The sequence below is a fragment of the Ailuropoda melanoleuca genome, chromosome 7, assembly GCF_002007445.2.
Source record: "Ailuropoda melanoleuca isolate Jingjing chromosome 7, ASM200744v2, whole genome shotgun sequence".
Taxonomy (NCBI): domain Eukaryota; kingdom Metazoa; phylum Chordata; class Mammalia; order Carnivora; family Ursidae; genus Ailuropoda; species Ailuropoda melanoleuca.
Genome location: NC_048224.1, coordinates 72,146,902 through 72,173,832, shown reverse-complemented (window position 1 = coordinate 72,173,832; position 26,931 = coordinate 72,146,902). Strand labels below are relative to the sequence as shown.

Sequence of the window (26,931 nt, the reverse complement as noted above, 5' to 3'; positions counted from 1 at the left end):
TTTATTGTGAAAAAGAAGTTTCACTAATGACATAGCAAATGATTATTATTTTTATAAATCAGAGTAAGATATCAAAGCATTAATATGTCTAACTTTGAAAACAGATAAGTTTGAATATAAAGGGTTAAACTAGCAATCAAAAGTAATGTAAAATCAAAAAGGAAAACTTCCAGGGAATTACAATTGAAATATTTATCAGTTGGTACAGTGGATCTGAAATATGGCATTTACTTAGAAATAGAAAACAGAATCATCTGTTTAACATTCCTTTCCTTCTTTTTTTAAAGAATACCACTACGTCGTGGTCAATCTTAAAACACGATGTTTTTCATCTCAAAGATTTTGTTTTTCAAAATCAATTAAATGCATTACCACAAGCAAAACCAGCACTGTAGTAAAATTGGTTAACTATAGTTGTAATTCCTGTACAGTTAAGAATTAAGGGTACAGATGACCTCTACAAAGTGTTTTGGATCTAAGAACCCACTTCTTAACTTCTATTCTTAAAAATCATGTTAAATTGAATATTACAAATGTGCACAAGATGTGAACAGAAGGAAGACCTTAAATCAAAGAAATGGACTGCTTTCTACAGCTATATTTCATGTCAACTGAGTTCATATATTCTTTCTCTTTAAGAAACACATAAGATCACACTTAAATGATAACTTATGCTTTCATGTAAAAGAGATTAAAACCCCAAATAAAAATCATGCTAAGTGCATTAGAATAATATTTTAAAATAATTTGAAACAAAATTTTAACATTTCAAATTCAAACTAAATCACATATTTAAAAAAATCTTTTATTTGTTAGAAGTTTGTAAATAATTGCTCACAAATACTGCATTCTATTTCAAGATTAGAAATATTCAGTTGAATTCATTTAATAAAAATTAAGTATCTTAAAAACCTAAAACAAATTTCTCAGAAAATAAAAAATAATTTCAAATTCTAACTTCTATTTTCAGAGGTTTCTGAAAATTCTTTAAGAAAGACTATGAACTTAAACAGATCCCTTTTGAATAATAACAAACCCAACATGCCTCGGGTATGATATATAGTTGCAAGTGCACAAGCTCACAACAAAACAAGTCTATATTTTTCTTTAAAACCAGGTGAAGATTAATTTTTTCCTTAGCTTTACAAGAAAAATGCCACTAACTTGAAAATTAGCAGTTTGGCTGAAATAAAAATGTTTAAAAATTAAGAACAGTAAAGAGAATTATCCAAATAGGTATACTTTTGTACGTTTTTAATGATTTTAATTTTATATAGGTTTACCCTTAGGGAAAGCTTCTGATTTTTAGATTTGTCTGTGGTTTTTTGTTTTTGTTTTCTGTGTTTTTTTTTTTTTTTGCAGTTCCCAGTTTATGTTAACAATGAAACATAGCAACTAACAGTTACATACATTTTATGAAGCTATTTCAACAGGTTGAAATTCCATAAGGCAAAATTTTAATTTCTTAATTTGTCATACTTTTGTTACAAATACTAAAAATTATTTTCTCCATTATAATTGACATATTCAACATTATTTTTAAAGTCGTTTTATCTACAATTTTAACAACACATAAAAGCAAGTTTTCGTGAAAAATTTGTTGCTAGGATGGGACTATAAGCAATTAGTGATCTTCACAATGACAGTGTAAACTGGATTCTGTTTCCCAAACACTGCATTGAGTCTATTATAAAAATGCTAGAACTAAATAGAAAGACTCTATTTCCTATTCTTTTGGAAATGCACTCATTTAAGCGAGAAAGTAGCAGCCTTACCTTTGACATCTATCAGGACGATGAAATGAAGTAGAAGGAACATTGCAATCAGTCTGAGGCTGAAGAGATGTTTAATACCAGAAAAATAACAATAGGTTTACAGCAATTGAAGTATTAGATGTATCCTCCTTATACCTCAGAAGGAGTTCTGATATAGTAACTTCGGTGCCTCCCATGTCTCTGAGCATGCTCACAGCTAGAACCTTACTGGCATGAGGGGAGACGGTCTTGTCACAGCAGCCTATCTTTTTTGCTCTTCTTTTCTGTTTCATTTTATTTTAAATCTACAGTTGTATTCTTGGTTATTATTTCATTATAGGATGGACAGAGTGACCTAAAGAAGACTGTGGTATTATTAGATAGGAAACATTTTTTTTTTAAATCACGTAAGGATTGTTTCCCCTCAAAACATGTAGTGCAATTTGCTCTACTTAAAATCCAAACATATACAGTTCTTACGTATGAAGGGATATAGATTTACACTGAAAAGGTGACGAAACTCTTTATAAGCATGTTTTGTTTTTATGCAAGAATCAAGTGACAAAAAGCTACTTACTGACAAATACACAGAGAACACCTATTCAAGTGCACTTAAATGTTTTCGAGTAATATACAGAAAGATAGTAATAATGAAAATATATGGCCTTGGGTTTAATAGTCACTGTAAAACATTTGCACAATATTTTAAACGTTTACTTCCTCTATAATCATATTCCTTTTCTGAAGTGGATAATTTTATTCTGCTTTCGAGTCTTGTTGTACGCCTATTAGAAAACATTAATTACAGCTTAGTTCTTACATCCTGAAAGTGGCTTCTAACACAGCAGAGTTAGTGCAAGTTCAAGTATAGGAAGGGACTTTTTGGTTGATCCTAATGTAATCAGAAAGAGTTCTACAAAAGTTTGTTGTAGAATTTTGTTGTCAGAGTGTATGTTTTACTAACTGGGAAATGCCTACATAGACATACAAAACAGTTTGTAGTGTTGATTTGGACAGAGGATTTTGTAAATGAGTGATACAGATCCTCTTACATATTATTAATCATGTTCTTAACAATACTGTTGGAAAAACTATCCTTTGATGACTGGCTATTGTTGTCACAAATCATAAGAGATGGGATTTTCATCATTCTTTCTTTCATTCCAGCCTTTGATAGAATAAGGATTCAAAAGGAATTTGAAAGAGAAAATATTTTATTGATCACATAATGTGTTAGTTCTTTCTCTTTTAAGAAGTGAGCTAAATTCTCCAGATACATTTAGATGTGTTCTCTCATTTTTCAAACCAAGAAAGCAACAAAGAGAATCAAGTATAAGATGAGAAGAAAAAATTCAAAATCTTTTCTTACATTTTAGGCACCTTTTTTCTTCACTAGCCTCTGAGTCTTTTCAAACAAAAAATTGCCTTACTTCACTTTAAAAAAATCAGGGTGATCAGTTTTTCTTATATTTTGTGTTCTGCTGTCAGGAGGATGGATGCTGGTTTCTGGTATTGAAATATTGAGCATGAATTTTTAAGTGCAAGTAAATGCCACGAATTGCCCATCACAAATCTATTTGAAGTTTAAATATATAGTCCCTGAAAATACAATTTTTAGAGAAAGAAGAAATGTCAAGATTTCAAAGAACTTACTAGACTTCTTCATGAATACTAAGCCTTGGAAATAGATTTAAATTGCTAAAAAGTTGAACCACCATCCCTTTGTGTTAGGCTTTTCAGAGCTATCTTTGAAATATTAGCACACACACGATTCAGAACTCAGTAATTACAAATAATAGTTAAGAACATCTTTAGTTTATTATTGGTTTCTAAAAGCAGAAAAGGGCAAGTATTGAAATATGTTTCAATTAATATGTTTTAACTTTGATTTATCTAGTGTGAACATCCAGCCTTTTGAACTGAAACTGAAGTGGTGGAAATGTGCACAGGGTATAATGTATGTGTTTAAATAAGGGTAAATGAATTTACTCTTTCCTTGGAGACACTGCTGGGGAGGAAGTTCCAGAGAGTGCTTCACGCAGAGCTGAGAAGAGATGTGCAGACTGATTCATCCCTGGGTATTAACTTCAAATTTGCACAAGTGTGCCTTATTGACCCTTGCCTGAATCAAGTCATTCCTTCGTTTCAGTCCCTGGTGGGTAGCACCCATGCTTTCACTGATAATAGTAAAAGCTTATGTAAATATAGCATTTACTATATAGCACAATTCAATATCATTCTGGATAGTTGAAGGGAGTTTCTTTACTGAAAGTCCTGATTACCTAGTTCTGTCGGGGGTGGAGGTAGGTTGCGGCATTTTCAAAGTTTCTGTTGTAACTGTTATTTGTGTCTTAGACACCATTGTTACATATAAAGCTCTGAGCTCCAGCACATAATTTATTTAAATATTGTCAGAAAACCCTGATTTTGACACATTCTTAGAATTATGTGATCATTTTTCATATAGGCTAAAACTCATTATCTTGCCAAACTAATGTTTTCATCGAGATGTTTCCTGAACATTCACTGTGCTTAATGCCAGTATGGGCTTGTAAACACCTCTCACTTCTACAAATTATCTTGTTTTTTATTCACAAAACCTGATCCATTCGCTATTTCTATAATTTTTGGTTTTGGGGGAAAAGGACAGAGTGATATTCAATGAATGAGTTATATTAATAGATAAGATTTGTTCTCAAAAATAAATTATAAAATTATAAATATCAGAATTCCAAGGTTATGATAGCAGGCCAACTATGGCAATGTTCACTTGAGTAGTCTCCCTACCATAAATGAAGTTATGCTAAAGCCTTAGTAATTCAGCCATATTAGCTAAGTGTTTGTGATGATTATTGTTAGCCTTTCTTCATGAGATTATGTCACTAATTTATCATTCAGTGAGTGATATTTTGAGTAACTTTTTCAGCAGGGGTAACAGATCTATATGCACCCTGTTGGCAGAGCAAACCAGACTGAATCCTATGATGTCATTAGCATAAGCTGTCAGTCAGTTAAACAAACCAGTCCTGATATAGTAGGGCCCATTTTGAGCAAGAGAGTCTAAGTTAAGCCTTCTAACTCTGATGTTCTACGTTTAAAATAATTTAAGTCATGCTCCATTTATCTGGGAATCTCAGCTCTTGGCAAGCACAGCTTTTAGGAGCACAACTATAAACCCAGAGTAAAAAATGTCACCAAGACATCCACTACTAGCAGTGTGGTAGATTAGATGCTCTGAAAGGTCTTCTTGCTTGAGAATAATAGCTCCTGCATAAAACAATATTTATTGCATTTCCGAAGTCTTTGAAATGAGAATTAAGTGTAAGAGGAAAACAGAAGACAAAACAAAACCAAAATTCTGAAATGGCAATGAACAGTAAACAAAAGTAAAGGCCAAGATGAATATCAGCGCTGCAACTTTTAGACCAAGCCTTGGGTCAGTGGCAAGTTCTGAGGCTCCATGTCCGCCTCCTAAGAGGATACAACTGAGCCCTGTTAAAGGAGGTGCCCTTTAGCACCCTTCAAAACAAACACGAGCCCTGTCGGGAATCTCCTCAATTTAGATTCTTAGGATTTACCCAGATTAACATGAACCAAACATTAACTCATTATCAAAGATCAACCAAGTGCACTTTTATTTCTGATAGTCAGCAGAAATAAAAGCAATAGACTTAAAACCCCAGCAGTTTCAAATATTGAAGTGATCAGTTGTAGAATATAAAATGTTTAAAGAAAGAGACATATGGAATCACAAACATGAGTAAGAAACAAGAAACCATTAAAAAGAAACAAAAGAGAATTTTTAGAAATGACCAACGTATTGTGGAACATAAGAACTTAATGGGTGGGTAAAATAGTTGTTCAGACATAGTTTAAAAAAAAGTTGTACATTGGAAAAAGGAGGTGAAGAAATTATCCAGAAGGTAGTACAGGGAATGAAAAAATTTAAGGAAGTTAAAGAGATTTGAAGGAAAACATGAAAAGTTTTAACATACAGGTAATTAGAGTTCCAGAACAAGAGATAGTGAGAATGAAGAAAAGACAATATCTGAGGAGATAATGACTGAGAATTTTCCACAAATGATGAAATATAAAATTTGCAAATGTAGGAAGAACCATTTCTAGTGGGTAGCACAAATAATAATAAATCCATTTCTAGACTTTTGGCATTGAAATGGTATAATATCCAATATACAGAGAAGGTTTTAAAAGAAACCAGAGGGGAAAGAGATCACTGACAAAGAGAGTACTTGAATGCTAGACTTCTCAACAACAGTGATGGAAGCCAGAATAAATAACATAGCACTCAGAGTTCTGAGAGAAAATAGCTGGCAATTAAAACTTGTGTATCTAGGAAAACTATCTTTTAAAGGGAATAAAAAATAAAGTCAAGCACAAGATATATTAGGAAGTTAAGTAAGTACCAAAATGAAAGATGCAGATAAGAAGTTCAATGGCATTTCAGGGAAGGAAAAAATCCATTTGAGTTGCAGTGACTATTAGGTAAAGCTTGAACTCTACCCATCTTGAATAATGGATTGAGAGATTAGGAAGTAACATCAGCTATTCCTACAGTGATGTTAAGACACAGTGAAATAAGGCTGAAGGGAGAAGGAAGTCAAGCAGATTCTTGTGATTTTGGAAAACTGAGAGAACAACAGGATGGATATTCAAAGAGTGTATCAGGGGTACTATGGTACATTATTGCTCCTAATTCTTCCACTCCCTGTGAAAGGATTACACACACCCACTTTTTGCCCTGTGATTTGGCAGTACCCCTTATAGGTAGTGTGTATTTCTCTGATCCATTGATTTTTCCCTTGGCCATGAGACTGGTTTTGAACAATTCCATGAGGCCAGATGTAGCATGTGCCATGTTCCAGCAGAGGCTTTAAATGTCTTCGCGCTGTATGGCCTGGCCTATTGAGCTCCCCTACTCCTTAGCCAGGTGAGAGTGACATGCAGCATGGTTGAACCTGAGTTGAGCTAAGCCCAGAAGAGTGACAGATGATCCACAGACCTGAGAGCAAGGCATACATGTTTATTATGGTAAGCCACTAAAATTTTGATGTAATTGTTGCTGTTTTGACTGCCACAGCAAAACTTGACTCAAACAGATAGATAGAAGTCATTAGTCCTGTCATTTATTTTTCAGGACAAACGCTGAAGACATTGGCCTAGAGGCATGCTCTGTGTATATTGAATAAGTTAACACACAAATCCCATTTTTCTCTGTAGAAATTTTCTTCTTTTGGAACACCCTCTTCATGATATAGTGTTCCTAAATTTCTTAGAGTCAGTTATGTAGGGACTACTTCCAGAGATGGCATTCCTGCCATTGTTCACAAAATGATTCCTAAACATTAACTATATTCTTTGATTTTCCTCAAATTCTATGCAATGTGACTGAACTTCAGTATGCACTTAATAAATACATGCTATTTTCTAGTGCATACGGATCATGGTCTCTAAGAGCCCACCTTTTAAAATTTCGAGTAACACATAATGAATTAGAACACTATTTGATGACTGCTTTAATTTTCAAATCTGTGTTTTGAGTTTACCCTGAATGATTGTACTTTTATTTATAAAGTACGATCATGCATATTGTTGGGAAATGATCTTTGATTTGAAGTGAAAAGCCACAAATCATTTTTATCTGGATTCTTTTCGAATTCATTAAGCCAGCTCTTCGTTTTATAGGATCATAAAACCAGAAACCTGGCAAAGCCTGCCGAAGCCCTCAAACCAGCCAGAAAGCTCATAATGGCCATTATTCTCATCCTCTTCTCTTACTTCTCCTCTTGCTTGAGGATGAGCACTGATCCGGGCACTGTTTCCTCCTAGTGTTACTTTACCTTTTGACAGCTGGATGAAATATGCAGAAAAGTGCCCAAAATGTTAGTTTCGGATGGGAGAATGAGCAAAAGCAAAACCCCAAGCAACCAATAAATTGGGTCATCTTGGATGGCAAAGTTAACTGCTCATCATTGGGCAACCCTGTGACAACTCACGATAGGTATTTTTTCATTTGTTGGTATTTCATTTGTTGACACAGGCATTCGACAAACACTTACTGAGTTTAACTGTGGTTTAAGCTGAAGAGTAAGGGAGCGTGGTTTGTAAGGAGGCCTGGACTGAAGGGGGCTGTGAGGGAAGCCAAGAGCTTGTGTGGAATTGGAATGAGCATGTGAAGTGCTTTTTAAACCATGGAAAGAAAGGTAGACTTTCAGTGGTTGGAAGGGGAGAGCTGTTGAGAAGATTTAACCAAACAGAAGGGGAGAAAAGTTGGCATGGCCACTGTGGAAGGTGAGCTGGGGAGGACAGATCCCGAAGGCAGGAGGACCCATCAGTGCTACCGCAGTGGCCCACAGGTAGGCATGAGCCAAGGCTGTGGTGGAGAAAATGGAGAAGAGGGAACAAATACAAGATACATTTAGGAGGTAGAATTGAAGGGATATGATGAGCAATGAGAGGAAGGGGGAGAGGGATGCCTCCGGTGACTGTTAGATCTTCAGACTGAACCACTTGGTATGATAATTAGGAGAAGTGTCTTATCAGACACAGCGTTGAGTGAATATTTCCATGTGCTGAATTTGAGGGGACCGAGGGACATCTTGATAGCAACACCTAGCCAGTAGGTGGAAATAGAAGTTAGAATTCAGGAGTGAGATATGGTGTGGGAAACAAGGAGTCTCATTTGTGAAAATAATTACTGAAAAAACTTTACAATAAAAGGATTGAAATGCTTCAATCGAAAATTTTAAACCATCCAGTTGCTCTATATCCGAAGATAGTCATTAGAAGCTTTATTTAAAAGTCATTAGAATTCCAAGGCACTCAAGGTACCAGGATTATAAGGAGCTAATTTCAGATTACTATCTCATGAGCATTCATTCTATGAGTAGCGAACGTGAGCTCCATTTGGGTAAACCCAAGGAAAAGAGCTAAGAAAAGAAAATTATAATACCACACGGGTAGTAGATGAGATTAGGTAAGTGATTATATGCACATGTGCATATCCAAGCACATATGCAAAAAATCAGCTAGATCCTGTCAATACAATGCTATCGGATTTCAGAATGGATAGTTAAGGCACACAAAGCTAACAAAGGAATGGGAGTAACCCTAAACTTTGTGAAAATGTTACGGAGTTTTATTTTCCCAAGTTTTGAGTTAGCATCTGACTTTATGATCAAGCCGATGAGCCCAAAGAGCTGAGGCCAAACACAGGGCCTCGTGTGTCTTCAGCTGGCATACGTTGAGCTAGTTTTGCAGTTTGAAAACTGTTTTAATTACTAATTTTAGTAAATTGAGCCTTTGTTGAAACTTACAACAGATACCAATGGCATACGTTATCTATACTTGAATTCTTCTCGTTTAATGTATCTTTCAGGAATACAAACAGATTGTCATTCAATTAAAAAGTAACCCTTGACTATGATCAATTTTTCAGTGCATGAAACTCTGAACTCAGGACATACTGCAGAATAGCTGTTGTAAAAACATATTGGATTGCTTTGGATTTGGCAAACCTCCCACCCATGGGCCAAATTTGGCCCCCCGCTCTAGTTCTGAATCTTGGCAAATATCCCCTATGCGAGTTTGGGCCTGCCAAGAGCTTCTGCAGCCCCCAGTGTGATTTTATTGCTGGGATTATTCCATTTGGGGAAGAGTCTGTGAAGGTTTAATGAGGCGCTATGGAGAACTTTGCAGTGCAGTTCAAAATGTCAAAGAGCAGCAGGGATGGCTTTAGGTGACTGCCCCTCGGATAGCAGAGTGTTGGAGAACAGCAGTTAACCCTGGACTTCCCCTCATATGGAAACCACAGGGCTTCTCCCTTGCTTTTACCTGTCCCTTCATCCTCCCCTTCCACCTTTTTAGCACTGCTCTAGGCACATGGGAGACCCTTAGGAAATACTGCTGATGGAGTAGAGGGGTGATGTTTCCTTCATCAATCTTCCTCTTTACTCTGTGTGTTTCTTTCCATTTCCCATTACCTTTCAGGTCTGTTTTCTTTCTGCCTCCATGTCTCCCTCATTTTAATTAATACAATATGGAGCTTTTTAGATTTTGATTGAAACAATTTTCATTCAATAAAAGAATTAAAATTTCTTTACTGAAAAGACAGGATTCATGTAATCCATGGGCTAGTTGGTAAATTACCTGTATTATAGTTCATGGAAAAGAAAAAGAGAAGATTTTTTTTTTTAGTTTTATTTATTTATTTATTTTTTATAATAATTTTTTATTATGTTATGTTAGTCACTATACAGTACATCCTTAGTTTTTGATGCAGTGCTCCATGATTCATTGTTTGCATGTAACACCCAGTACTCCATGTGATACATGCCCTCCTTAATACCTATCACCGGCCTATCCCAGTCCCCAACCCTCCTCCCCTCTGAAGCCCTCAGTTTGTTTCCCAGAGTCCATAGTCTCTCATGGTTCATTCCCCCTTCTGTTTACCCCCCCTTCATTCTTCTCTTCCTTCTCCTACCGTTCTTCCTGCTGTACTGGAGGAGATTATGCTAAGTGAAATAAGTCAAACAGAGAAAGACAATTATCATATGGTTTCACTCATTTATGGAACATAAGAAATAGCAGGGAGAAGATTGTTTTTAAACCTTGATTGATTTCTCTGCTTAATATTATAAATTTCTGATAGAAAAATTTTCGTTTTATTCCTTATCATTACTTGATGAACTAAATATCATTATTATAGAAATATTAAAATGATTTTTAAGGTACCAATACTGAAGTAAGCAAAACTCTTGCTTTACTTCTTTCCCCAATATCACTAGGTTCTTAAAGGTTTATTTTATTTTATTTTTTTTAAATTATTTTTTTAATGATTTTTTATTATATTATGTTAGTCACCATACAGTACATCCCCGGATTCTGATGTAAAGTTCGATGCTTCATTAGTTGTGTGTAACACCCAGTGCACCATGCAATACGTGCCCTCCTTACTACCCATCACCAGTCTATCCCAATCCCCCACCCCCCTCCCCTCTGAGGCCCTCAGTTTGTTTCTCATAGTCCATAGTCTCTCATGTTTCATTCCCCCTTCTGATTGCCCCCCTTTCTTTATCCCTTTCTTCCCCTACCGATCAATCATCCTAGTTCTTATGTTCTATAGATGAGAGAAATCATATTTAAAGGTTTATTTTAAATACTCAGGGTAGTTAGTCAGTTTTGTCTTTTAACTTTTGAAGAGAGAGACACTTTAAGAAAAATAGCATCCTGATTCTAAACATAAGCATATTATATAAACCGAGAACAGATATATCCTAAGCAAAGGATACTTAATTATCATTAGAAAAAGTGCTCTGATGAAAGTATTCTCTTAGAATATTCCTCCTTTGAGATGTCTTCCTTAGAGGTTCTTTCCCAACTTGAGGTGGCACATGTGTGCTGCATGTGCTTTGGGACTCCCTTGGGGTCTCATTGCAAATGAGGTAAGAGGGGTGACAGCCAAGGTTAAAGTAGGGGATGGAGGGATCCCTGAAGCTAATTATTGATGGAAAAAAAGCAGAGCTGGGAAGGTCTGGAGAGTCTGTTTTTGAGTTACTAAATCCCTGTGTAGCCCACAAAGAAGTGAGCATAAAATAGTTCAACATCAAAATCTGGGTGCAAAACATCGAGAACTTGTATGGGCGAGGTCTGCATCAGATCACACAAGGAATCCAAGAACACCGGACTTCTGAAGAACTGGGAAGAACTTTTCAAACCCTTGGAAACTATTCTCTTACCAAATGCCAGAGTAGCTGCAATAGTCCTAAACTCCACTTCCTCTTGGAGAAATTGGCTAGAAGCACAGGAAAGATGTTTCTGAAAAAATGGGAGCCTGCATTGGGCAAAGCATGCATTGGAGAAGAATGTTGTTTTTCAAAATTCATGTGGGCTGTGCAGGAGCAAGTCTGGAATAAAAATAACTTGAGTAGAAGAACTACAAAGATAATAAGACAATACAAAGACAAATAAGGTAGATATGCTTAAAATCAGATCATTGATTCTTTGCAGACACGGAAAGGGAGAAATAGTCATTCTAGCCCAGTTTCAATGGAATACAGAGTAATGCTGAGAAAGCCAGGATATAGAAGAAGAAAAGACTTTGAATGGGAACAGAATAGGAGCGTTTTCTTCAGTCAGTTCCTGAGCAAGGAAGGATTAGATGTTGACATCAGCACAGGCAATGCATTGGTGATTTGCTTATCCATAATTTACTTGTCACTGCTGCAGAGTGAATTCTATACTGTAACTGAGTCTTTTCAATCAATTCTTTGGTTGTATTTCTGATTATTTAGAGAATGCTTGCAGGTCAAAAATTTCAAACCTATATAAAAATAGCAACCACATTATTAGCACAAAAAATGCCTGTATATTCTAACCAAATTCAACGTTCATTAGTGTTTTACCTTATTTGCTTTGTTACTTGTTCTGTCTATCGATCAATTGATCTATCGATCTATCTATCTAATCTTATATACATTTTATTCTGGATCACTAGAAGGTTAGTTACATACTTCATGGCCCTTTAAATACTTCTATGTATATTTCCTAAGAATAGGAATATTCTCTTATGCAACCATAGTATACATTCAACATCAGTAAATTTAACTTTGATGCAACACCTTAACTTACCATCCATATTCCAATTATGTTAATTGACCAAATGATGTTCTTTTTAGCATTTCATCTCTCTGGTACAAGATCTAAGTTAGGGCTAGGTGTTGCATTTGGTTGTCATGTTTCTTTATTCTCTTTCAATCTGGAATAGTTCTATAGCCTTTTGTTGTCTTTTATGACACTGATATTTTTGAAGAATATATTCCCTACTCTTCACTTCAAAAAAATACAACGGTTCTCATTTTGGATTTGTCTGATGTTTCCTTATGTTTAGATTTGGGTTATGCTTTATAGGCCAGAATATTGAGAAGTGGATGTGTTCTCAGGGTATCACATCGAATGGCATACAAATTCTATTTGTCCCTATTAATAATGTTAATATAATTACTTGGTCAAGATATTTTTATTTGCTACTGTGCAAAAATATTTTTTTTCTCCAGGAAGCTAATAAGCAATCTGCTGGGAACCACTTTAAAACCATTCAGATATTTTTTTCCCTCAAAACAAGTTTCTTCCTATATTTAGCATCCATCAATGACTGCTGCCTGACTCAGTCTTTACTATAATGGTTGCAAAATGCTGATATTCCATTTCCAGCACACTTTCTAGATTTACTAGTCCGCAATAGGCATACTGTAGTAAACAGGAACTCACCTTTCTTGTTCCAATAATTCATTACTACAAGTGCAGGTTGTCTCAGATTTCACCAGTGGGTACCCCTTTAAGTTGGCATCTGTGTCCATGACATATCCCCCTCATATCTTTTTGATTACTGTATACTTTATGGCATGAACAGACATTTCTGTTCTGCCCCAGCCTAAGAATCAGTCACTTCTCCAAGGAGTTCTCATTCCTTATGGTGGAGGATGGCATCAGAGAAGAATATCTGGGAGAACCAGTTCACAACTGCACTGAAGAATGTGGGGAGATGATGGAAGACCTGGCAAAGGCTTTGCTTACTAAGAGTCAATATGGTTTTGTCTTAAAGGGATGTGTTTCACTAGCAGAGGAGAGGGGACCGGGAGCTGGAGAATGAACAGGAGGCTGAAATTGACATACTTAATCCATGAATTCTGCTGGCAATAAAGATCTTCACAGGCAACCTTGCCCTCATTCAGAAACTTTTGTGTGGTTATGACCTTGGCTTGTGGGGAGTTAGACAGCTTCAGCATCTAGACAGTAAACTTCCTAAAGGACCATTCATATCTGATCATCTTGTATCCCCACACTGCTTTGTACACTGCTGCACACCTAATAATAGGTATTTAGTAAATAGTTCTTGACTGAAGGGCCAGCAAAGGTCAAAGTAAGATGGGGTTAAGACTCTTTACCACCCTCGGTTCTTCCCTTGGCTTCTAGGATATCACACATTTCTATTCTTTTCTCTGGCTACTTCCACAAAGAACTCTGTTTTCTTCACATATTCGTCTCCTCTTTCCTTCCTCCTTGAATGAGTGAAGGCCTTGGGTTTCAGACCTCTACCCTCAGCCTTCCTGCCTCTGTGCTTTTGTCCAGTAACTCTTACTTATTTTTATAATTCAGCCATCCTATTCCAAATCTGGATCTCCAGCCCTGACTCGGTCCAAGTGCCAGCTTCATGTCTTTTTTTTTTTTTTTTTTGAAGGGGAGGGGAGGGGCAGACGCTGCCCCTTTATTATTTTTTTAATTAAATTTAATTTTATTCAAATTTAATTAACTAACATATGGTGTATTATTCGTTTCAGAGGTAGATTTCAGTGATTCACCAGTTGCATATAACACCCAGTGCTCATTACATCATGTGCCCGTCTTAATGTCCATTACCCAGTTACCACATCCCCCACCCTCATCCTCTCCATCAACCCTCAGTTTGTTTCCTATGGTTAAGAGTCTCTTATGGTTTGTCTCCCTCTCTGATTTCACCTTGTTTTATTTTTCTGTTCCTTCCTCTATGCTCCTCTGTTTTGTTGCTTAAATTCCACATATGAGTGAAATCACATGATGATTTTCTTCCTCTGATTGACTTATTTCGCATAGGAGAATACCCTCTATTTCCACCACATCGTCGCAAATGACAAGATTTCATTCTTTTTGATGGCTGAGTATTATTCCATTGTATGTATATGTGTGTGTACACACACACACACACACACACACACACACATACACCACTTTTTTATCCATTCATCTGTCGATGGACATCTAGGCTCTTTCCATAGTTTGCTATTGTGGATATTGCTGTTATAAACATTGGGGTGCAGGTGCCTCTTCATATCACTACATTTTGTATCTTTGGGTTAAATACCTGGTAGAACAATTGCTGGGTCATACGGTAGCTCTATTTTTAACTTCTTGAGGAATCTCCACACTGTTTTCCAGAGTGGCTGCACCAGCTTGCATTCCCACCAGCAGTGTAAGAGTGTTCCCCTTTCTCCACATCCTTGCCAACATTTGTTGTTTCCTGACCTGTTAATTTTAGCCATTCTGACTGGTATGAGGTGGAATCTCATCCTGGTTTTGATTTGTATTTCCCTGATGCCGCGTAATGTTGAGCACTTTTTCATGTGTCTGTTGGCCATTTGGATCTCTTCTTGGGAGCAATGTCCGTTTATGTCTTCTGCCCACTTCTTGATTGGATTATTTGTTCTTTGGGTGTTGAGTTTGATAAGTTCATTATAGATTTTGGATACTAACCTTCATCTGATAAAACATTTGCAAATATCGACTCCCATTCTGCAGATTGTCTTTTGGTTTTGTCTACTGTTTCCTTTGCTGTGCAAAAGCTTTTTTATCTTGATGACAGCTTCATGTCTTTGACTGGTGATGGGACCTTTCTGATTTAATATCCCACCATCATTTACTTGTTTCCTTTTCCAATATCTCCCCTCCATTCAGGCCCACATACTCTCACATCTACCTGGCACAGGAGGCTTCTAACTAGACTGTACCATGTCTCTCTAATGCAGTGTATGTCTCACTCTTAGATTACCCACCCCAAAATAGCATTTGACACATCAGGTCAAAAATTTCCATCATTCCCCATTGCCTTCATAATTAAATCTGGTGTCTTTATCCTGGTTTTCAAAGTCTTTCTCTCTAACCCTGTTTACCACTGGCCACTTCATTCTTCCTTGACTCCTGCCAATCAGTCTACCTTAACAGTTTTCAAATACATCCATGACTTTTCACCTATAACTTGTCTCTCACATACTCTTCTTCCTGACTGCAGTGGTGGCCCAAGAATCTGTATTTGCTCACATACAGGCGATGTGTCCTTGAAGATCTGGTAAATGTTCTGCTAAACTCTCATCAAACCTTTTCTGGATATACTAGCTCACAGAGATTTCTCCCTCCTCTTATGGAAATTTTTGTCCATAATATACAATTCATTGCTGCCTATATAGCTTTGTGATGTTATATGTTCCTTTGGTTATATGTTCTCATTCCTCTTCTAAACTCTAAGCTATTTGATGGCAGAGACTTTGATGTTCACAGTGCATGAAGTGACCTGGCTAGTTATTCCTTTGTAATTATTTGCTCGTTGTAATGTTAAAGATCATAGCTGATTTCAGAATAAGGAATGAAGAATAAAAGTTGGAGACCTTTCCCTAATCCTGGGAACTTTGTTCTTATGAGTAGTAAATGAGACAGAATATTTAAACCTTCCTTTCCAAATAGGTTTGAACTTGATTCTTTTCTAATTAGTAATTCAGTTATATCACCATACATTTAATAACTGATAACCTTTCACTTCCATAGATCATTTCATAGTTTGCAAAGTGTTTTTACAGACCTCGTTTAATCTTTATGACAACTCTGAAATAGGCAGGGTTGGTATGATTCTCTGAGGTTTTATGGGTGAGAAATTAGGGCTGACGGAGTTCAGATGGCTTGTTCAAGGTCATTTCATCACTGACCATGGATCTTTCAGCTCCTTGTTCAATGCACTTGTCCTATTTTAAAGATATACATTTTCTTATTATTTTCCAGTTGTGGTGAGATAGGACTCATGACTTCTGTTTGGTCTGTCAGCTTGGCTGAAATGAAACCCAAAACTTGTGTGGCTGAAAAGACCTAGACCAAACATGCCCTGGGAAATGGAACAGCACTGCCCAAACCCATTGCAGTTCACGTTGAAGCAGAAGCCAGCTTCATCATTTTTAATGAGGAAAATGACTGCCAGAGTCATGTGGACAAGGAATGTCAACATATTTTCTTCCAGGTAGTTAATCCTGTTTTGGAAACCAAATACCAATTCATTATATTCAAATAGAGCTTTTTATGGTTATAGTTTACAAATCACTTTCAAATACATATTCTCTTTTGATCCACCCATCATCCCTAAGTGTCAAACAGAACCGAAATGATTATCCCCATCTTAATTCTACAGCAGGAAGGGAGGTTGCTGGTAGGCTCCCTGGGGCAGAGGTCATATAGATCTTCCCTAATACCAACTGATGTGGAGTTCTGGGGGAGGGACAAACAAGGGCAAGGAATCTTACGTATATTATGGCATTTCTTGTAATTAATTACTTTTCTTCCCCAAAGTCTTCACTTCACTGTGTGATTAGTTGTGAAATAAACGTGAAACAAAAAGGAGTTCTTTGAAATGGAAGGGTGAACAGGAAAAGTATATAAAGGAACAACACGAGAGGGAGGAATTAGGACGCCTGAATCCCACTTTATAGCTTGGTCCTGAGGAGGGATAAAGAGGGGAAATCAGGGTATCTGGAAAGAGCGAAGCAATTGGAACAATCCTGGAGATTGTGATGAGGGAAAAATAGCCTGGAGACTAGTTAGGAGGCAGAGGTGTGTGGAGGTCAGGGAGGCTTCCTGTTCTCAACCCTTGATGGGCAGTGAGACAGAAAACCACCTGCTCATATACTCTGAGCGTGTGGAGATTGGCTGTGCCCCATTGAAGAACAGAGAAGCGTTAGCAAGCCAGGGGTGCAAGTGGATCTCCACGTACCTAGAGAAGAGAAGCCAAGAGAGGGTTCTCTCTGCCAGGTGCCAGTGATTCCCATGAATGAGATTCCCTGGTGGGGCACAGAGCAAAGGGCTTCTTAGGAAACTTCAGAAACAGCAGCTCCAGCATTCGAAATAGAGGAAGTGCTGTGGGACACAGGCAGCATCTAGAGCCCAGGACCCAGGGGCAGAGCCAGGCCCAGAACAGTGTGAGGACAGAGGGGAGTGTGCTGGTCCTGGAAGAAAGAGGAAGGTGGCCTAGTCTTGCCCAGTGTGACATCTGTAGATAAGGCAGCCAGGAGAGCAGCCAGGAGAAAACTCCTGGGAGTTTCCAGGCAGACAGGAGAAGCAGGGGTAGAGGATCCTTCTTTAAATCATAGCTCACCATAAAACAAAAACAAAAACAAACCCCAGAAAAGACCCCCCCACCCCCAGGATACTTCTACATGGAGCAAGAACAATTTAAAGTGGTAACAATGAAGATCCTTCCAAGGGAAGTGTTACGTGCTTGTGAGGAAAGAGAGGGGGCCTTTGGCTTCATCTACCAGGTAAAAAACAAGCTCTACATAAACACCACCAACGCCTGGGAGGTTGGTGCAATGTTCTTAGAAAGACTATCAGCTCTTGATAGCAATCAGCTGGTCTGGGTGTGAGTGGAAGGCAGACACCTCTTGTCAGAAAAAGGAAACTACATGTAGTTTTCAGGAAAGTTCTTTGTATCTTCTCAACTTGGCCCAGAGCACAACAGAAGAAAACATCTTAACCAACCAATGCCTGTAAAATTGCAGACTTTGGGTTTAAAGCCATTTGCAGGAAACAAAACTATTTGAGACGCGATGGTATTGTGTTAGCTTGCCAGGGCTGCCATAACAAACTACCACAGACAGGGTGGCTTAAAAAACAGACATTTATTTTCTCACAGTTCTGGAGTTTAGAAATCTGAGATCAAGCTGTGGGCAGGGTTGGGTTTTTCTGAGGCTTCTCTCCTTAGCCTGTAGATGGCTGTCTTCTCCCCGTGTCTTCACATTGTCTTCCCTCTGTGTGTGTGTGTGTCTCCTCATGTCCTCTCTTTAAGGACACCAATCATACTGGATTAGGGCCCACCAGAATGTCTTCATTTTAACTTAATTATGTCTTTCAAGACTCTATCTCCAAATACATCATATCCTGGGATACTGAGGGTTGGGGCTTTAGCATATGAATTTTGGAGGACACACTGCAGCCCATAAGAGGCAGGCACTAATGAAAATGAGATCAGGACAAACTTTTTGTGAAATAATAAGAAATAAATATATATTAGTCTCAGCCTCTGGTTCCTGATAATATTTGATTTTCGACTCTGGTTCTTGACACAGAGCTCCTCAAACACTTGTACTTTCCTGGGTCCATAGGAAAGTCTTTTGTTCAATAAAGTGACTTTCAGTGGGCTCCTGGTTGGGAGCTGGTCACCAAAAAGACCAACTATGATTAGAAGCTTGGACTTTTTGACCTCTCCTCCTGTTCTCAGGAGAAGGAAGAGGGGCTAGAAATTGAGTTAATAATTGATCATGCTTACATGATGAAAACTTCATAAGAGTCCCCAAAGTGCAGGGTTCAGAGAGGCTTCCCTGTGGATGAACACATACACAGGCTGGGAGGGTGGCACACTCCAACTCTACCAGAACAGAAGCCCCTGTGTTCAGGACCCTTCCAGACCTCACCCTATGTGTCCCTTATATCTGGCTGTTCAATTGTATATGTTCATATATCCTTCGTAATAAATTGGCAATAAGTGAACTGTTTTCCTGAGTTCTGTGATTTGCTTTAGCAAATTACTGAGTCTGAGGAGAGGGTCATGGGAAGCTCTAATCTGCAGTCAACTTGGACAGAAATTGTGGGTAACCTGAGGACCTACTACTGGTGATTGGTATCTAAAATAGGGAGCAGTCTAATGGGATTAAGCCCTTAACTTATGGGATCTGGGTTAATTCTGGTTAGAGTCAGAAATGAATTGAATTGTAGGCTATCCAGTTGGTGTGGGAAACTTGGTGGAGGTGGGAGGAGAAAAACATACATCTGGTATAAGGAGTATTGTGAGTTTGGGGCACCTGGGTGGCACAGCGGTTAAGCATCTGCCTTCGGCTCAGGGCGTGATCCCGGCGTTCTGGGATCGAGCCCCACATCAGGCTCCTCCACTATGAGTCTGCTTCTTCCTCTCCCACTCCCCCTGCTTGTGTTCCCTCTCTCGCTGGCTGTCTCTATCTCTGTCAAATAAATAAATAAAATCTTTTAACAAAAAAGGAGTATTGTGAGTTTGAGAGAGGGAAAACACAGTGTGTTTTTCACAGATACCCTTGTACGCCTTTCTGGGAAAACAAACAGCTTATTTAGAAGCAGGATCCCAAACTTGGTTTCAGACTTTAAAATTGGTGGATTTGTTTGTAACCATCTAAGGGTAAGATTGTAGGGTAAGACCAAGGAAACATGCTAAGTGGCAAGCTCAGGGAAAATTTTGCTAAATGAAGGATATATTTGATTCAAACTTTTAATATTGAAATATATAGTTTAGCCTGTATGTTCTCATAGGTACTACCTTTTTTCTCCATTGAGGTATCTTTTTTATCATAAATTTTAAAAGACAAATCTCATTAAATAAGTTATCTCTATAATTCTTATTGTTCTGCCAATTGTGTTTAGAATCTGAAAAGTTATAGGCCTCTTCAATTTCATTTATTCCTGATATAGTATATAAATTTTATCCAATTAAATATAAAGGAGCTCCATCAAAAGATTATCCCCACAAGTCAAGATGTTCCCAAACTGAGTTATAAACTTTCAAAATTAAATCTTGTGCATGATTGAGTCTCTTCTTTAATTTGTTTGTTTTTCCTTGTCTGTAATGGGGAAAAGCCAGAAAATTTGTTTTCAGTAAATGCAATTCACTAGAATCTTCAAAAGCTGGAATTCTTGGCACTTCATTTGTTTCACCCTTTGATGAAAGATTTTTCAGTTGACTTTGGGGGAAAATGCAGCCAACATTTAGAAGACTTATTTACAAATGAAGTTTCAGAACATTGAAGGATATTAGGCTTACAAAGTGGATCTTCAAAGACATAAAACATTTCCTTAAATCTAACTTATGATGGGCAGCTGAATTGGTTTGCTAGGGCTGCTAGCTACAGACTGGATGGCTTAAAGACTAGAAATTTATTTTCTCACAATTCTAGGGAGTAGAAGTCTCAGATCAAGTTGTCAACAGGGTTGGTTTCTTCTGAGGCTTCTTTCTTGGCTTGTAGATGGCCATCTTCTTCCTGTGTCTTCACATGGCCTTCCTTCTGTACATGTCTATGTCCTAATTTCCTCTTCTTATAAGAATACCAGGCGCCCATTAGGGCCCATTCTAAAGATCTCATTTAATCTTAATTATCTCTTTAAAGACCCTATCTCCAAATATGGTCACATTCTGAGGCACTTGGGGGGCTAGGACTTTAATATATCAATGTTTTTGGAATGAGAGAAACAATTCGATTCATAATAGTTGCAAAGAGAGAAGGCACACGCTGCCACGCCGCATTTTGTATTCAACATCAGAAGCATCGTCAACCTCTTCTCTTTTCCATTACCTAGAGATGCTCTTTCTTTTTGCACAGGTGTCTGGTCCTTGGTGTTCTCTCTACTCCCTCTTGGGCCTAAGCGGAGCCTGCAGAGGAAAGGTGAGAAGCAGGAAAGCTCTTACTTGATTTGTACTCATTTAATCAGACTTTGGTTCTCTCTTTGGTGGATGTTTAAAGCTGATTATCTGGGTATGGTGGTGAATGGGCAAAGGTGACTCTTTGGTGACCTTCAGAGGTTTGCATCAGCAACTCTTGGCCATAGTAGCTGTGCAGTCTTCTCTGACTGGCCACTTGGGGTTGCTCCACTGGCTGCTGAGAACTGGATGGCCCACTGCTCCTGGCTGTCCTCTTAGGCAATATTTAAAATGGCTCCCAAATGGTTTTCTCTCCTGACTGGCCCACATTTGTTCCAGAAGAAATACATCCTTGCTCTCTTTTCCTCTGGCTCCCATGGTTTTAACTTCAATGACCTGAGATGTCATTTGGGATGCTCAGGGTAGCCCCAGCTGGAGAAGCCATTGTGAGGACACTGATGGTTTGCTTGGGAGGCTGAGGCTCCAGATGTAGTGAACATCAGGGACTCTGAGCAGAGCTGGGCTCCACAGAGAGGCCAGAAGAAGGAAGCTCCCAGAACAATGTGCCACATGTGGACACCTGTTTTCAGAGTAACTGTATCTGTGCTCATAGCCTCTTCTGGTGGAAGACATGCAATCAGTTTGTGGCTTCACACCCCCGGGAACCTCATGCCATCTCTCATGGAAATGGTTCTACACTTCCTTCTTCTAATTTCAGAGGCTCAGACTCAGTTCATGGGGCTGTGTAATAACAGACACCTTGCCACCCTTCCTCCCTTCACCCCTCCCTTTCCTCAAGTCCCTACTCAAATTAAACTTCTCCCTGCTATCCATTCACACAACCAAAATCATGTGTACAAAAAAAGAAACACCAAGTGATGAGGGATGTTGTCTGTCCTGCTCAACCAGAAAATGTCCGGTTATAACTGGAAATATATTAAGTTGCCCCAAATGTGGTTTCAGCATCATTACCATTATTATTTTTAGCTAATATTTTTGGCTCTTTTTGTATAAAAATGATGCTGATCTAACCACTTTTTACTACTACTTTTTATATGTATCATTAATCCTCACAACAACCCCATGAAGTAAATAATATTATAAATATGTAAGAATAATTAAGGATATGGAAAATAGTCACAGCGCATGTTAAGTGGAAAAAGAAAGGTAAATATGTTTAGATAGTATGGAACCAATTTTTTTTTTAATAAAATAAGACCATGGATGTGCAAGGAAGGAAAACTGGAAAGAAAATAACTGAAATTAGAATCCCAATGGGTAATGAATTTATCAACTATTTTGATTTTCTTCTATTATATGTTTTGTATTTTCCAATTACCTTACAATGAGCTTGCAATACCTTCATAATCATAAAACTGTTATTAAAAAAGATATGTCTAGAAGCACTGTAGAAGATAGGTAGGACAGGGAAATGATAGTTACAAAAAAGCTAACATTAGTGAAGCTTTTATGTGCCAGGTATAATTTTAAGTATTTATATTAATTAAAGTAATCTCCACAACAACCCTAGGAGGTGGTTACTATTACTATTACCTTTTGTTTTTGTTTTGTTTTTGTTTTAATTTTTTATTTAGATTCAAATTAGTTAATATATTGTGTATTATTAGTTTCAGGAGTAGAATTTGGTGAGTCATCAGTCATGTATAACACCCAGTGCTCATTACATCAAGTGTCCTCCTTAATGCCCATCACCCAATTAGCCCATCCCCTGATCCACTTCCCCTCCAGCAGCCCTTAGGTTTTTCCCTATAGTTAAGAGTCTCTCCTGGTTTGCCTCCCTCTTTGTTTTTATCTTATTTTATTTTTCCTTCCCTTCCCCTATGTCCATCTGTTTTGTTTCTTAAATTGAACATATGAGTGAAATCATATGGTATTTGTCTATCTCTAACTGACTTATTTTCCTTAGCATAATACCCTGTAGTTCCACCCATGTCATTGCAAATGGTAAGATTTCATTCTTTTTGATGGCTGAATAATATTCCATTGTAGATATATATACCACTTCTTCTTTATCCATTCATCTGCTGATGGACATCTGGGCTCTTTCCATAGTTTGGCTATTGTGGACATTGCCGCTATAAACATTAGGATACATGCGTCCCTTCAAATCACTGTTTTTTATCCTTTGAATAAATTCCTAATAGTGCAATTGCTGGGTCATAGGATAGCTTTATTTTTAACTTTTTGAGGAAACTTCATACTGCTTTCCAGAGTGGTTGCACCCATTTGCATTCACAATAACAGTATAAGAGGGCTCCCCTTTCTCCATATCTTTACCAACATCTGTTGTTAGCCATTCTGCCTGTTGTGAGGTGGTATCTCATCCTGGTTTTGATTTGTATTTCCCTGATGCCGACTGATGTGGAGCATTTTTCATGTTTTTTAGCCATTTGTATGTCTTCTCACTCTTTTTATAGATGAGGAAACTGAGGCACACAGAGGTCAAGTTGCTTGAGATAGGCAGGTGGTAGGCACCTAATGCTGCAATCCAGAAGGAGCTTATTATTATTAGTGGCTCTTCAAAGGATGGATTTATATACCTGCTGAGTGTTAAAGCCCATCCTCAAAGGAAGCTGTTGAAGGGATCTTTGCTGGCATTTCCAGCCATACTTCTCAGATGACCTTGTTCTGGAAATGGTAACATCAGGTCAAAAGAAAAATCCACTTCGGGGAGCAAATTGCTGAGAAGACTACATGTTATTTCAGAGGGTAAAACTTGGAATCAGTCAAGGTGGGCTGAATACTGGGAGGCAAATCTGGGTATGTCCAATTTCCTCCTCCCTCAGACTTTCCACGGGTTCTTCCTCTACATGGAATGCTCTTTCCCCGGATACCGGTTGGGCTATAGCTCACCTCTCTCAGGTCCGTGCTCAGAGAGGCCCTTCTGACTAGGTTGGCCAAAATATCAAACTCCACCCTGCTACCTCCACTCACTCTGCTTTACCTCTTCCTAGTCCTGCCTCCAACTGTAATCATATCATGTATTTATCTGTTTGTTGTCTATCTCCCCTTTCTAGAATCTAAGCTCCACAAGGCAAGGCTATGACTATTTTCTTTCATTACCTGTCCCCAGGGCCTACAACATGCTGGGCTACAGTAGACTCTTAATAAATTATTTGTGGAGGGACTGAGTGAGTGATTTCATGAGCAAATGAAGAAGTCTATAGAAGATTAAGAGAGAAAGTTGGCATTCTGGTATTTGAGAATAACTTCTCTAGCTGGAGAGTTTGGGCACTTGCTAGTGGCTTGGGTGCCTAGTCCAGAGCGGCCAACACATTTAGTGATGAAAGTTGGGAACACATGCTCTTAATTAACCATATGGCTTCTCCATGTTGAGAACTTAACTAGAAGGATGATCAGGGTCTGCTAAGGTAGATCGCAGGAATAGATTTGAAGAAAGGATCCTGGAAAGTAGAAGTAAGTCCAGAAGACAGAGCCAAGATGATTTTGTTGCCCCAGAGAGATTTTATGACTTTATGGCACTTCCTTTCTAAGTAAGGAAAGCTCCAACCACCTTGCAGGGACTGGCCCATAATTTTTTTCTGTCTCAAATAGAATCCACTATCATTATGTATATAGAAAATATTATAATTTTTAATCCAAAATATGGACAAAACATCTGGGTTACTTGGCAACATAGAAGTCCAGGCTAATGATGAAACCCAGGCACTGTAATTTGGATCACCTGAAGTATATGATTGGCCATGTTATCACTCCTTGGGGACAGAATTGAATCTGTTCACAAATGGGGGAGTCTAAAAACAGAGAGGCAGTTGCAGATTTTCCTGAATTGGATCAGTCATTATCTCATGTTTAACGTACTATGCAGAGCTTTGGCTTCTCCCCTCACGAATTTATTGATTAAGTAAAAGCCAGATGCAATAATTTGAAGCCCTGGGTGTTTGGGGATCTTTAACTAATTGGAAGTTGGGAAGACAGAAGACAGCTGTTCAACTCCTCCAGACCTTTGTAGTCAGGGAGCAAGGGCTTGTAACTATGTATGTTGCAGTGGAGAAGAACAGTTCTCCCAAAGTTGGTTTTATTTTATTTTATTTTTGTAAACATGACTATTAAAGTATAACATGTAAAAAGTAATGCAAATCATAATTGAACAGCTGAATATATTTTTACATAGTGGATACGCTCATGTGATCTGTGCACACATTATGAAACAGAATACTGCACCAGAGCCCTCCCTGTCCTGTGTCTCCCTCCTATCCTAGCTCACTGCCTCTAGGGCAACCACCATTCTGACTTCTAAAGCCATTATCTTAGTTTTGTCTGTACTTTTATCCGTACATACAGAATCATGCTATATTCCCCTGGGAACAGCCTTCCTCACTCAGCACTGCATCTGTAAAATTTATCTGTGCTGAGGCCTGCCATTAAACTTTATTCATTCTTCATTGTTTTTTACCATAAGACACTATCAAGAGCCATCCATCACCCATTATAGATAAACATCTCTGTGGCCACTGCAAATAGTGGTTCTGTGAACACCTGTGTCTTTTGACAAGCATATGTGTGTATTTAGTTGGGTATATATTAGGAATGTAATCACCAAGCCATGGGGTACGTATGTGTTTCAATCCAGTAGATGCTGACAAAGAGTTTTCGATATCGACTGTTCCAATCCATTGGCTGTCCCAACAGCACCACTGCTGTAGCTGCTCCACATTCTTGCCAATACCTGCTACCAGCTGTTTGTTTGATTTCAGCTATTTTGGTTGCTGGGCAGTCTTGTTGCCTGGTGATCTCTTCAATCAGCACCTTCTTGATAACTTCTTCACTTATTTATTAGCCATTTGGATATCCTATCCTGCAATCACCCACCCAGCTCTCCTGATGACCTCTCCTCCAGGTGTATATTCTCCTATGGTAAGCTGAATAATGGCCCCTAGAGATGTCCATGCCCTAATCCTCAGACACTGTGAGTATGCCACCTTACATGGGAAAAGAGATTTTGCAGATGGGATTAAGTTAAGGTTCTTGAGATGGGAAGTGTATCCTGGGTTATCCAGTTGGGCCCAATGTAATCACATGGTGCTATAAGAGTGAGGCAGGAAGATCAAAGTTAGAACAAGAAGATACAACAGTAGAAGCAGAGGTGAGGGAAGTAAGGTTAAGTGAGGTGCTACACTTCTGGCTTTTCAGATGGAGGAAAGGGCCCATGAGCCAAGAAATGCAGGTAGCTTCTAGAAGCTGGAAAAAACAAAGAAATGGATTCTCCTCTAGATTCTCCAGGGGAACGCAGGACAACACCTTGATGTTAGCCCAGAGAAACTGACTTAGGGTTTCTGACCTCCAGAACTATAACATAATATATACATTTATTTTAAGTCACTAAGTATGGCAATTTGTTACAGTGACAATAAGAAACTGGTAGACTTCCTGCTGGAACTTTCAGTATACTCAGAATAGTCTCCTTTCTAGACTAAGCACTATAGACATCCTCTAGCAGTCTGTGGCCAAACCTCCCTGCTCCCACAATGATGTTCTTAGATGAGTAGGAGTTCTTAACTTCAGTGTAGTTTAATTTATTGTGTTTTCTTCTTTTATGGTTAGTAATTTCTGCCTACTATTTACAAAATCTATGCCTCTTCCAAGGTCAAGAAGCCATACTTCTTTTACATTCCAATATTCAATCAATTTGGAATTGATTTTTGAGTGTGGTAGAAGGCAGAGGTTAAGACTCATTTATTTTCTCATGTAATGTTCATTTGACTTGATGTTGTTTTTTGAAACAGCCACCCTGGCCCCTATGCCTTGTAGTGTCAACCTTTGTGGTATATGTGTGGGGCCTGGTTCACTGAGCACTTCGTCAGGGACTTCACTTTCACCAAGGGGAACTCTGGTGTCTTGGGAAGTGCCCAAAAGGGGCTTTCCTTGGCTGGAATAGTGGTTAAGGGGAAC

At 38.2% G+C, this 26,931-nt stretch overlaps 1 protein-coding gene across 1 annotated transcript in view; it reads right to left on the bottom strand.

The window, feature by feature from the left end:
• Nucleotides 1-26,931, bottom strand: part of RXFP2 (relaxin family peptide receptor 2) — a 250,704-nt gene that overhangs the window by 55,396 nt on the left and 168,377 nt on the right. Inside the window, exon 2 of the mRNA XM_034663781.1 lies at nucleotides 1,776-1,861. Coding sequence (XP_034519672.1) covers nucleotides 1,776-1,861 — 86 coding nt within the window. The remainder of the gene's footprint in view (nucleotides 1-1,775; nucleotides 1,862-26,931) is intronic.